This window comes from Bombina bombina, chromosome 5, assembly GCF_027579735.1.
Source record: "Bombina bombina isolate aBomBom1 chromosome 5, aBomBom1.pri, whole genome shotgun sequence".
Classification (NCBI taxonomy): Eukaryota; Metazoa; Chordata; class Amphibia; order Anura; family Bombinatoridae; genus Bombina; species Bombina bombina.
The window spans coordinates 639,513,394-639,526,295 of record NC_069503.1 but is presented as its reverse complement, the minus strand read 5'-3'; the positions used below and the strand labels follow the sequence as shown (position 1 = coordinate 639,526,295).

The window sequence follows — 12,902 nt, the reverse complement described above, 5'->3', positions numbered from 1 at the left end:
CTGAATTGCAGGAACCCTACAAGGTAAAATATGAAAATGCTAAATTAATGTTGCAAGGAAATAAAAATACAGCTTGTTCAGTGGCGGACCCTGTGGATTAATTTGCCAATATAGAGCCAGATTACAAGTGGAGCGGTATTTAACGCTTCTGCTCATGTGCTAACTCCTCTAGAAGTAAGATTTTTGCAATCGTCATATAGTGCTTGTATTACAACTTGAAAGTAAAAAATTTTCACTTGCGCGCTAACACAATGCTCACAAAAATCCGAAGTTAGACTATCGCAACTACATTATTGTATTCCCCCATAAATGTCAATGGAGCAAAAAATATATATATTTCATATTCCAATGTTCTTCACATAGCAGAATATGTTCTATGTATTCATAAATACATGCAGGTATACCCCGCTCATACAGCGGGTTAGGGACCAGAGCCCTACTGTAAACTGAAAACCGCCTTAAAGTAAAACAATGCGGTTTTAGCTTTCTTTTCACTTGCCAGTGTATTTAAAAACTTGAAAACATGTTTGAACTTATATATATTAAGTGTACAATAGCACTAAATTTAGTTTAATACTAGCACAATAAATACTGTACCTGTAAAATAGTGACAATGACTGTAGTAAAATGTGCCAGTCTATAACACTGAGACACAGATTGCACAGTAATGCTGTAAACAGAGTGAACTGTGCATAACAAAATGGTGACAGTCACTTTTCTCACAATCTCATGATGATTACAGCACTGTTTCAAAATCCTTGTAGGTTGAACTTCAGCTCCACAAAGCGCTGTATTAGCGAATCGCTGTAAAGTGAAGCGCTGTAAAGTGAGGTATACCTGTATTTCTAAAATATATATTTATACCTATAAGGTTAGATATTCAAACAGAATTCTCTCACGTAGAGTGAAAGGGACTAGAATTTGAGTAAATATATATAGAAATGCCCTGCTGAGATTTAACCAGCTAAAAGGCAGACCCTCTATAGAGATTATAATTCAAATGGTAAAGGGAGAAATTCAGAAATCAAAATACGATTCTGAAAAATGAAAGGGATTTCGTCACTCTTTTTACCCCAACATTACACAGTATGTTGTATATAGGCTGGAATATTTCACAGAGATGACTAATGCACATACGGGTTCAGCAAAAAACATATAGGTTTATTAACAGTGGACACAAGACATATACAAATGAAAATTCAAGCACCTATACCTCTGTGGTAGGTACAACAGAGAACAGGCAAGCTTGCCGAAAGCATTAGGGGAAAAAAAGAGATCTTGTAGACATGTATGGTGACATATAAACAAGTAGGTGTCTTTGTATATACAATTAATGCCTGAGACCAATCAAAATCTCAAATATAAGGCATATTATGGCATCAATATTCCATATGCAGAAAACCAAGATGCTCCGTTATACATGTAGATGTTGTAAACAGAGATGTTATATAAGGTAATACGACCTGTCTCCAATCTGTGTAATGGCACTTTCAACCAAACTCGCACCAAGCTGATTGCGCGCAACTATTAGCGCTACACTCGTAATCTGGCATATAAAGAATGATATGTTTTTACACACAATTGGTATATTTTGCACAGTGTGGGATGAATAAAGTTGTTGGAATACATTTTTACCTTATGCATATTTATTTAAAAAAAATTGTATTTCATAATTAAAACAATTATTATTATCATCATTATTATTATAATTATATAGGAATGTTACTGGTTATAAAGGGACAGGCCCACCTTTAATTATTAGACATGCTTTCATCCTAAAATTGTTATACAATTGGCTAAAAAAAAATGTTGATCTGACTACATGTATGCAATATTACACAAATAGTTTGACTGATTAGTAATCTATCTTGTAAAGTGAATTCTCAAAGAGTAGGGGGTGATTACTGCGGTCCTAAACCATTCTTGTTTTAAAATTACATAAATCAATTTTGAGGTACTTCATCCTCTCTTTACTGTATGTAGCAATTTATATCTATTTATTTTTGTACATCTTACATACCTTCCACAAATAGATTTTACCTGTTCCACACAGCTTTAGATAGTTCTTTATCTGAAATAATTACACTAAACTTTTTATTTATTTTGTCTATTGCAGGGTGCAAAAGTTTGGCTACGAGAAAATGGACACCATTACCCTAGTTTTGTACAGTCCTGTGCAGGGGGCATTGTGGTATTTAAAACCATGTATAATGAGGTAAGCAAAGTCCTTCAGATATATTAATAATAACCGTTTCAAAGAATATGTGAAAAGGTTTATAAATCTACTATTTGTTTATATTTAAGAATTTTTCATTTTCGATTATTTTTATTACAGTACAATTAAGCAGATATTTAACTAAAGATAAAAATGTAGTAGTGTATATGAACTATGCCTAAGAAGATACTTCCGTCACTGGCATTTTCTACTTGACATTAGCTGTTAAAATATCTACCAATAAAAATAATGTTATTTAGTTTTTAGACTTTCTTTTAGCTTTCATCAAACTACAGCAGTGGAAGGCTATATTTGACTACCATTCAACTTTATGAAGCTGAAAAATAATAATTTGTGCACAGTTGTTATATTGAACTCATTAAAAGCTTTTGGCTTGTTGTAGATAGCCATTAATGGGTTTAATTTTTGGCAGATTCCACTTAGGTCTAAAGAGTAGGGTGACCATATTGCCGCTTTAAAAAGGGACACATATGAAAAATACATATGTCAGGGTTCTTTTACGGAACATTTCTTTAAACAGCCTTGAAAAAAGCCCTAACATATGTATTTTTCATATGTGTCCCTTTTTAAAGCGGCAATATGGTCACCCTACTAAAGGGTCAAAATGCTCTTTACAACTGGTATTCAACATTTAAAACATACACACATATTCAATAAAACTATACAAATAGGAATTATTCAAAAGGAGTCTACAAATTATGAATATTTTATATATTAGCTACTGATATTATAGTAATAGTTCATAATTATTATACCTTATTTCTTAAAACCAGGAAGAAAAAAATATGAAACACACAAGTCTGTCATAGATGTAAATTAATTGGTTTAGAAAATATTAAAAAATATGTGTGTGTGTCTATTACAGCTGAGTCATTCACAGGTGGAAGTGGCAAGCACAAAACCAGTCTTTTGCAGCGTGTTAGAGTTGCTTAGCAACATAGTCTGGGACAGCAATTTTCCTAGGTTACGGTTAACATTTTAAGAAACTTTTGTGCGGTTATTAAATAGAATAAACTGGGTAAAAAAGATGGAAGCCATTATCACTTTACACCAGCCAAATGATTTAACGTTTTGCACCACCAGTAGAAATTCGGCCTATGTGTTTTTATTATGCATGAGAAAGATAAGGTCAATTCCTATTGCTGAAATGATCACTTCCGTCTGTTCTCTTGGTAGCCAGTGATAAACCCACACAAGAAAAAAAATGAACATGGTAAATACTTTGTCCTGTAGATGTGTGTCCATTCTGTAAAATAGGCTTACATTTTTTTTGTTTTTGCTTTTGTTAGCCAAAATAACATTGCATCATGCTGTTTGCACATACTGAATGCAAAATTGTATCACATAATATCTTAACTTGTGACATCCATAATATCTCTCCCCTGACACTTAACTCTACAAATAGAAGTATTTTCCTTAATACTTTGTACAGTTTTATGTGCAAATATTTTAAGAATTCCAAGTCTCCCCTTTGCTGTCGGACACAATAAAAACTGCCTGTTATAGGATAGTTTTACCAGTTCACCTCTGCCCTTATAGCAGATGTGAGAATAGTTATACGTTTTGTGTAAGAGGAATCTACGAGCCATTTGTAGCTCTGCTTACTACAGACAGTGTTTAGGGAGTATTTGATATCAAGACTGGCTGTAATTGATGATTGCCTGTGATCCTCTGAATAAATTACTGTAATAAATTGCTAAACAATATTGCACTGCTGGGGTCACAGAAACATTTGTGGTTATGGTCTGATACAGGTTGTAGCCCTAGAGTTTAGTTACTTGGGCATACTTCTTTGTGACACTCAGCACTGTGGTCCATTTGTGTGCTTAGTGGCACAAGAGCAACAATGCACCACTAGGAGTTAGCTACTGATTGGTAGATGCACATATATGCTTCTTGTCATTGGCTCATCTGATGTGTTCAGCTAGCGTCCAGTGCATCGCTGCTCCTTCAACAAAGGATAACAAGATAATGAGGACATTTTAATAATAGAAGTAAATTGGAAAGTGCTTTACAATTGTATGTTCTATTTAAATTACAAAAGAAAAATACTGGGTTTCATGTCAAATGAGCACCTCCCCACTGATCTTGTGAGATCGTCTTATGCTGGGAGGGGAGGTCTGTCCACTTTCCTTTATGCAGCTTCCCCATCAGGGCAAATGTCTCAGTTTTTAGCAAATGACCTAACCCAACCCACACCACATCTGACTCCACCCAAACCCAATCACATCATTCTTTTTCAGCCCATGTATGATGGAAAGGGTTAACCAACCCTGCAGCTCTCACCAGTTTGTGACACGGTGGGTTAACTCACCCTTTAACCTTAACCAAGTTATCACAAGTTGTCACAGTCAAACCACTCCACACAGGTCTGTGAATTAAATCAGTGGGTGTTGTCTGTACTAGACCCAGAAAAATCCCCCAAATCCCCACTAAACTATCTCTGCTGCCACTTTTTAGGATTATTATATGAAAAATTCTAAGGAAATCCCAGACTAATAGATTGCCAAATGTTTGTCCAAAGCTGTCATGCACAGTAGAGACAGCACAAGGACAAACACACCTGGCCTTCAACAAACTGACCTGGGCTGGCTGCTGGCATCTAATCCATGAAGGGGGCGGAGCCGACCGACCGCCATGGGCGGAGCCGTGTTGTGAAGGGGCGTGGTTGTATGTGAAGGGGCGGAGTCTCTGAGTGTGACGGGGCGGGAGCTGCCGTGGCTGTCTGAGTGTCTGCATGAGAGAGAGCAGCACAAGACAGGGAGATATAGAGCAAAAAAAGGGGGAGAGAGAGCAAAAGAGAGGGGTGAGAGAGAGCAAAAGAGAGGGGTGAGAGAGAGCAAAATACAAGGGAGGGAGAGAGCAAAATAGAGGGGGAGAGAGAGAGCAAAAGAGGGGGAGAGAGAGTGCAAAAGAGAGGGGGAGACAGAGAGCAAAAGAGATGGAGGAGACAGAGAGAGAGAGCAAAAGAGAGGGGAGAGAGAGCAAAAGAGAGGGGGTGAGAGAGAGATCAAAAGAGAGGGGGGAGAGAGCAAAATAAAGAGGGGGAGAGAGAGAGAGAGAGAGAGAGAGAGAGAGAGAGAGAGAGAGAGAGAGAGAGAGAGAGAGAGAGAGCAAAAGAGAAGAGGGAGAGAACAAAAGATAGGGGGAGAGAGTGAACAAAAGAGAGGGGGGAGAGAGAGAGTGAAAAAGAGAGGGGAGGAGGGAGAGAGCAAAAGAGGGGGGAGGGAGACCAAAAGAGAGGGGGAGAGAGAGCATAAGAGAGGGGGGGAGAGAGGGCAAGCAAAAGAGAGAGTGAGAGAGAGAGCAGGCAAAAAAGAAGGTGAGAAAGTGCAAGAGAGGGGAAGAGAGAGCAAAAGAGAAGCGGGGAGAGAGAGCAAAAAAATGGGAGAGAGAGCATAAGAGAGGGGAGAGAGAGAGCAAAAGAGAGGGGAAGAGAGAGGGCAAAAGAGAGGTGGGAGAGAGAGTGCAAAAGAGAGGGGGGAGAGAGCGCAAAATAGAGGGGAAGAGAGAGAGCAAGAGAGGGTTGAGAGAGGGAAAAAGAGAGGGGGGAGAGAGAGAGAGAGAGAGAGAGAGAGAGAGAGAGAGAGAGCGCAAGAGAGGGGGAGAGAGAGAGCAAAAGAGAGGGGGAGAGAGAGAGCAAAAGAGAGGGGGAGAGAGAGAGAGCAAAAGAGAGGGGGGAGAGAGAAAGATCAAAAGAGAGGGGGGAGAGAGAGAGAGCTCAAAAGAGAGGGGGAGAGAGCGCAAAAGAGAGGGGAGAGAGCGCAAAAGAGAGGGGGGGAGAGAGTGAAAAATAGAGGGCGGGAGCAAGCGGTGAGACTGCTGTACTGCAAAAAATGGCCCGTGTAAAAACGGACTTTAGGACTAGTAGTTTTATTTTTAAATCAAAGTTTTTTTATTAAGGTATTTATCAATACATTATTCATAGTATGACATTATGAATATTATCCCCACAATATGATGACAAACCTTTGTAAAAGTGAAAAAATACAAGAGTAACTTCAAAATTAACATATCTAATTACAAATATAAAACCCCTGACTCTTGTCATAAACCAAATAGTTAAGACCATTCTTAGGACAAACATGGTAGACTATAGTACTAGTATGTCACACATATATACATTGCAGGTTTTACATTAATACCTTAGATTTTTATTTTTTTGTAGATGGTTACTGTAGTACCTCTTTATCAAGATATACTGCCTAGTAGGATGATATTTTCATTGGATCCACATAGAGTAATAACATATTATCTTAACTAAGAGAAACAATTTTAACTGTAAATTATAACACTAATTGTAATACCTCTCAAACTGGACCGGGTCACTCTTGTACCCTGATGATGGAACATGAAACCCGGGAGGATCTCAAATGATATATATGGTCTATCTTGGACCAAATATGAAATAGGAATAATGAATATAAATATAAACATAGATAAGTAGTGGGACAAGGACCCTAAATGAAGGAAGTGACTCAAGTGGCGTACGTTATGTTATATGAATAAACATAATCGCTATCTTGTATTATTGAAAGTCAACCTCTTATATTTGACAGTGCAGACTGGTATATTATCTAAAGAGGAGTGACCCTCCAGGGACTGCATCATATTCTCCTAATTAGAAGATATTCAAAATGGACTCAATACTTTCATGTGGGTGATTTAAAAAGAATGATTCAGATAGTGCCATGACTAAGGGAAGCCATATCTAAATTGGCATCATCTCTGGTATTGGACTCGTGTTCCTCCTTTAGTACGGTATATGAAAAACTTAACCCTTAAAACTTTACAAGGTTTTCCCTTTAGCAGTTATGCTGATTGTGAAATGAGAGTCAACCTGATCCCACCTCCACGGTCGTTGAAAACGGAACCAACTCAACCCATCCACATTCACCAAAAATTGAAGATACAATAAAAACATAAATGGGAACCCACTGTGAAAGGGTAATACCTGATTAAAGCCAGGGTCTACATCTGAGTAGTAAGACAGATAGCAAACTGGAGTAAATATATACATTTAATTGTTACAACTCAGTTTAGTTAGGGTAATAAAGGAAAGGATTATCATACTAACATTTGGCAAAATTAATACCAAAGAAATATAATATGTAAGCCCATCTAAAATATTATTCATTTATAACTACTAAATAAATCACTCAAAACTATGCAGTGTAATCTATGTATATAAAGCTGAGCTAACACTCTGAACAAAGATCAACTGCACACTATTTTTAGAGTTAAAACCAGATTGTGATAATAAATTCCTAAGGAGATGTCCACTATAAGTGCATCCCATGGAGGGCACTGCAGCCTGAATCCTTGTGAGGTTGGAAAGTTAAGAGATCATAGGGTCAACTCAATTGTTATCCTTTGATCTCCTTCATGTATCTAGCTAGAAACAGTCATAAGACCAGGTTTTAGCAGATTTGGGGCGCATTAACAGTTCACTAGCACACTTAAACATGGCAGTGATTGATAGCTTGTGGAATATAAAGATAGTGATCACCCCACTCCGGTTTTGTTCAGGCTAGTAATTGAACACATAGAGATAGGTCTCCGCATCTGCTTGCTTCCAGTAGAGGATGTGATACCAATGTAGTATTAGGTGTTGACTCACGAATAGTGCCTAGAAAAGTCCATAACACCCTCCTTGCATCATGTTAGGAGCTGAACAATCTCGGCATAAGCACTCTCCCCTGCACGAGCTCAGCTGTTACAGCCACTTCCTCACATGTGGATTGGGACATCAGCCCTGCATCACACTCATCCGATGGTAATTGGGATAGACCCTTAGGCGGCTCGCCAGTGACATTAGCTGTAAAATCTTCTGTGACTGTAGATACAGGTAGCCGATCGCCATCTTTGGTATGCTCAGCCTTAAATGTAAAACTTTCTTTGATCTGCAGCGATAACCGGGTATAGCTGTCATCCAATAGTTCACTTAACCATTGTATGTGGAATCTTATGTTGAGTCCCATGCCCCCCATGGTACAATTGTCAGCCTAAGGAAGGCTGATGGCAGCAGTTAAGTAGATCTGTTTTACCTGGCCAACCGGGGGGGGTCGTAAGGACGCCGCCTCTCCCAGTCAACGGTCCAGACACGCCCCCAGGACTAGTAGTTTTATAATAGTCTCTTTGGTAACACAGTTCAGATATTAGACAAAGGCAAAGCTTACTATATTTATTATGGCCAAAAAAAAAATCACAGTATATTTATATATAAAACAAAAAAGTTAACAAGCACAATTACACAAAGAAAACAGATTTGCGATAAAAAGAAGAAAATAACAGAACCTAATACTTCACCAGCACAGGTAGTGCATTGATGCTGCTTCAACAAAGAATACCAAGAGAATGAAGCATATTTGACAATAGAAGTAAACTGGAAAGTTGGTTAAAATTGTATGTTCTATCTAAATCAAGTAATATTTTGGCTTTTATGTTACTTGTATATTCAGATAAGTTGTCTGATACAGGGCTCTAATGTTTCTATAAGGCATTGTGCTATTCTGAAAGTCATTTGCTTGCACATCTAACAGTTTCCATTTATCAGCCAACAAAATGATTGTCGGATCTGTCATATTTCCATTGTTTATGTACCAGTATATGCAATTGCATACAACGTCTGAAGCTTAGCAGCTTTTGTAAAGAGAATACTGTTCAGAAATGGTTACTCCTTCTTCTCCATGGTCTGTTTCATTCATCCCCATGCTAGAAAAACAAGCCTTTTCCTGAAAGGTGTGCGCATCTGTGTAGGTTGTGCAGTCGCTGACAGCTGTGACGCCTCATGCAAAACACGCCTAACATCCTATGGAACAAAAACACTTGGCTGCAACAAGAAAGTGCTGTAAGCTCCCGTTTTAGATACACATTTTATTACAGCTAACATCTGGTGAAGCCATGCAATGCCAAATATCATAGCCTCAATGCTGTGTGGCTTGGATATGTATGTTTGCTCATTTGTATGGACAGACAGACAGACTGATAGATGGAGAGATAGATGGAGAGATAGAGAGATGGAGAAATAGATAGATAGATAGATAGATAGATATATAGATAGACAAACCACATCACCCTGTTGATAGAAAAGAAAACAAAAATGCCTGTGGCTGTTGTCTTTTAATTGACAATATTCAATTGAAATTTAGCAGGTATTTTATTTGCTAAATGCTTTTTTTTTCTCCTGCATTAGTTATTAAATGATGAAAGCTTCATCTTGACATTTAGCATACACTTTCTTTTTTGGAGAGTGTTTTTTGGAAACCTTACCGTAATAGGATGCCACCGATACAAAGGAATAGAACATTAAAACCTGAAATGTGCATAAATGCACTTTAATTTTAAATAGAAGCATTTTTGCAATATACTTCCATTAGCAAAAATGCTTCTAGTAAAATGCTACGCGTGACTAGAGCAGCGCAATGCAAACATCATTGACCCTTCCACTCGGTACTTATTTAAATTAAAGACACAACACCAAAATTGGGGTACAAAGGCCGCAGCTTTTATTTATAAAACACATATAACCAGTAATAAATAATCAAACACTTAAACCCAAACACAGGGCTTGCCCATAGCAGTCACAGATTCTCCATTATCCAACTCATTACCCACCAACCTCTCTCCTGCCCATCCAGGAGGTACCCATAACTGCTACTCCACCAGGCAAGCACTCCGCCCAACTGCTGCAACATTTCTTCAATCTACATAAAGGGAGGGAGGGAGCTTCTTCCCACACGGACCTTGCAGACTAATCTTGGCGCTCTTTTCAGGCCACTCCCCTTTCTTAATTAGCCCTCTCCTAATACCCTCTTCCACAACCTCCTAATCACTAATCACCTATTACTCGGGACCTATGCCAGGGTCAAACGCCCCTCCTTAGTAGGCACTCCTCCAGGGCTCTCTGCCTGAGAGTTTGGTGGTGGTGTGTATTGTTTCAGTTTGTGTCATACAAGCCACCACTGAACAACAGTAATAACTTTCACTGAAAGCATTTTTCCTGTCTATTTAAAATTCAAGTGAACTCGTGCACATTTTAATTTTGACCTTTCTATCTCTTTTATATAAGATAGAAGGAACTTCTAATTAATTAATTTAGAGCAAAACTTCTCTGTGTTGCACAAAAGAAAATGTTTTATTATTGATAACTATTGGAACCCTGAACAGCTTTTTCATACACTACATACATTTTCAGAATTAAAATGTATTGTTAAAACCACCTATAAAAACTGATTTTTTTTTCCCCCACCAGTTCATTGTAGTGCTTTTTCCACACTTGCTGAAAGAGAAGTCTGCAGCTGTATCAAAAGATTATTTAGTAATTACTAAAATCATGTATGTATTAAAAAGTTTGCTTAAACAGAACAAATTTAGTTATATTGTAGTTGGCATATAATTTAAATGCACTGTACAGTAACATTTGTGTTAAACATTGTGACAGACAACAGGAATATTTATCATTTGAGAGCTGAAGCTTTCAAGACACTGCTTTAAATGAATAAAGCTTTTAGAAGAAAACATTATATCTATTCTCTCATGTACATTCTTAACACATTTTCTAGTCCAGTAGCGCTTTGTTGTGTAGTGTTTTACATAAAAAAAGGTCAAAATTCCCCTTTACAAGCATTTTTTAATTCATCCCCTGAGGTCTCCCTATTTATTTGTAAAATAATTTTCTGCAGCTGCTGAATAACTACTGCAAAATGGAGGTCCAGGCATATAGTAATTTTGTAAAACAGACCTAGAGTTGCTATCTAGTTGGTATTTTATCTGCATGACGATATATTTATAAAAGCTATATCAGTTTAATAATAATAAAAAAGCAGACTAAAAACTATGGCTGTGAATGTACTTGGAAGAGGCAAACATACATAAATCCAAAATATAGTTTCGATCAGAAGTGCCTTAAAGGTAAATTGGTGACTAATAGATCACAAGATTGTTGCGTGATTTCCCCATTGCTTGAAGCTAGTATTAATAATGTGGCCTGAAGCTATAAACAAGTATATGTACATACCTCACAACATTATAGGTTGGGACCATGAGACCACGAGTGTTGTCAGGCAAGCCACCTCCTCAAAGCAATCGTCTTTTTTTTTTTCTTTTTTTTTTTATATAAACCTTTATTACATACTATTTGAGGATATGCAGTCACTTTTGTCTGATACTCACAAGCACATACAAATACACATAACCAATACACCCAAGTGCTAGTGTGCACACACCTAAACATGCACATACACAACCATAACAATATGCCCAAACACACTTAAAGGGACATGAAACCCAATTTTTTTATTTCATGATTCAGATAGAGAATACAATTTTAAAACATGTTCCAATTTACTTATATTGTCAAATTTGCTTTGTTCTCATCTTATTCTTTGTTACAGCGATATCTAGATATAGGTAGAGTGCACATGTCTGGAGCACTATATGACAGGAAAGAGTGCTGCTGCCATCTAGTACTCTTGCTATAAAACATTGTTGCAAAACTGCTACCATATAGTGCTGCAGACACGTGCACTTTCCTGAACTTACCTTCCTACTTTTCAACAAAGAATAACACAAAAATTAAGAACATTTGATAATAGAAGTAAATTGGAAAGTTGTTTAAAATTGTATGTAATTTCTGAATCATTAAAGAAAAATGGGGGTTTTTATTTCCCTTTAAAGGGACAGTCAAGTCTAAAATAAACTTTCATGATACAGATAGGGCATGTAATTTTAAACAACTTTCCAATTTACTTTTATCACCAACTGTGCTTTGTTCTCTTGATGTTCTTAGTTGAAAGCTAAACCTAGGAGGTTAATATGCTAATTTCTTAGACCTTGAACGCCGCCTCTAATCTGAATGCATTTTGACAGTTTTTCACCACTAGAGGGCGTTAGTTCATGTGTTTCATATAGATAACATTGAGCTAATGCACGTGAAGTTACCTAGTAGTGAGCACTGATTGGCTAAAATGCAAGTTTTTTTAAAAGAACTGAAACAAGGGGACAGTTTGCAGAGGCTTAGATACAAGGTAATTACAGAGGTAAAACTTGTATTATTATAACTGTGTTGTTTATGCAAAACTGGGGAATAGGTAATAATGGGATTATCTATCTTTGTAAACAACTAAAATTCTGGTGTTGACTGTCTCTTTAAGGACACTGTTTTCTTTAGTCACAATCCACCTGTTGAATGTTGCAGTTTGCCTGATTTTATATTACATATGCACATGTATGGCCGGAAGTGCTTAGTGTCTGATATATACTAAGCATATATAAAAACTATTATGTTCCTTTAATGTATTTACCCAATTTTGTTATTGTTTGCAGCATTTAAAGTCAGCCATTTTGAATATCTTATGCCAGTATTCACTGCCAATGTTCTCAGAACTGTGGGTATTAAAGAATTTAGTACAACTATATCCAATGATGTGTCAGAAAACAATATTGTGCTAGGTCTGGGTTGGTGAAAACATAATATATAAAATATGTGAATGAAATCAGAACCACTTGCTAAACAAGTTTTTGTTATGTATTGTAGTCACAAACACAACATTTATTTGATTCTTGTAGAAACATGAGTCAAAGAACAGACATATTTTTTTTTTCTCTTTAGTAATTTGGCAAATATGCTCTGAAATTACCTAGGTAAGCATTTCTTCTCAGTGTT

General features: G+C 37.1%; 1 protein-coding gene across 1 annotated transcript in view; it reads left to right on the top strand.

Annotated features, from left to right (window-relative positions):
• The window catches only part of MYO10 (myosin X), a 457,205-nt gene that overhangs the window by 89,569 nt on the left and 354,734 nt on the right, over positions 1-12,902 (top strand). Inside the window, 1 exon segment of the mRNA XM_053715822.1 lies at positions 2,117-2,215. Within this exon segment, the coding sequence (XP_053571797.1) occupies positions 2,117-2,215 (99 nt within the window).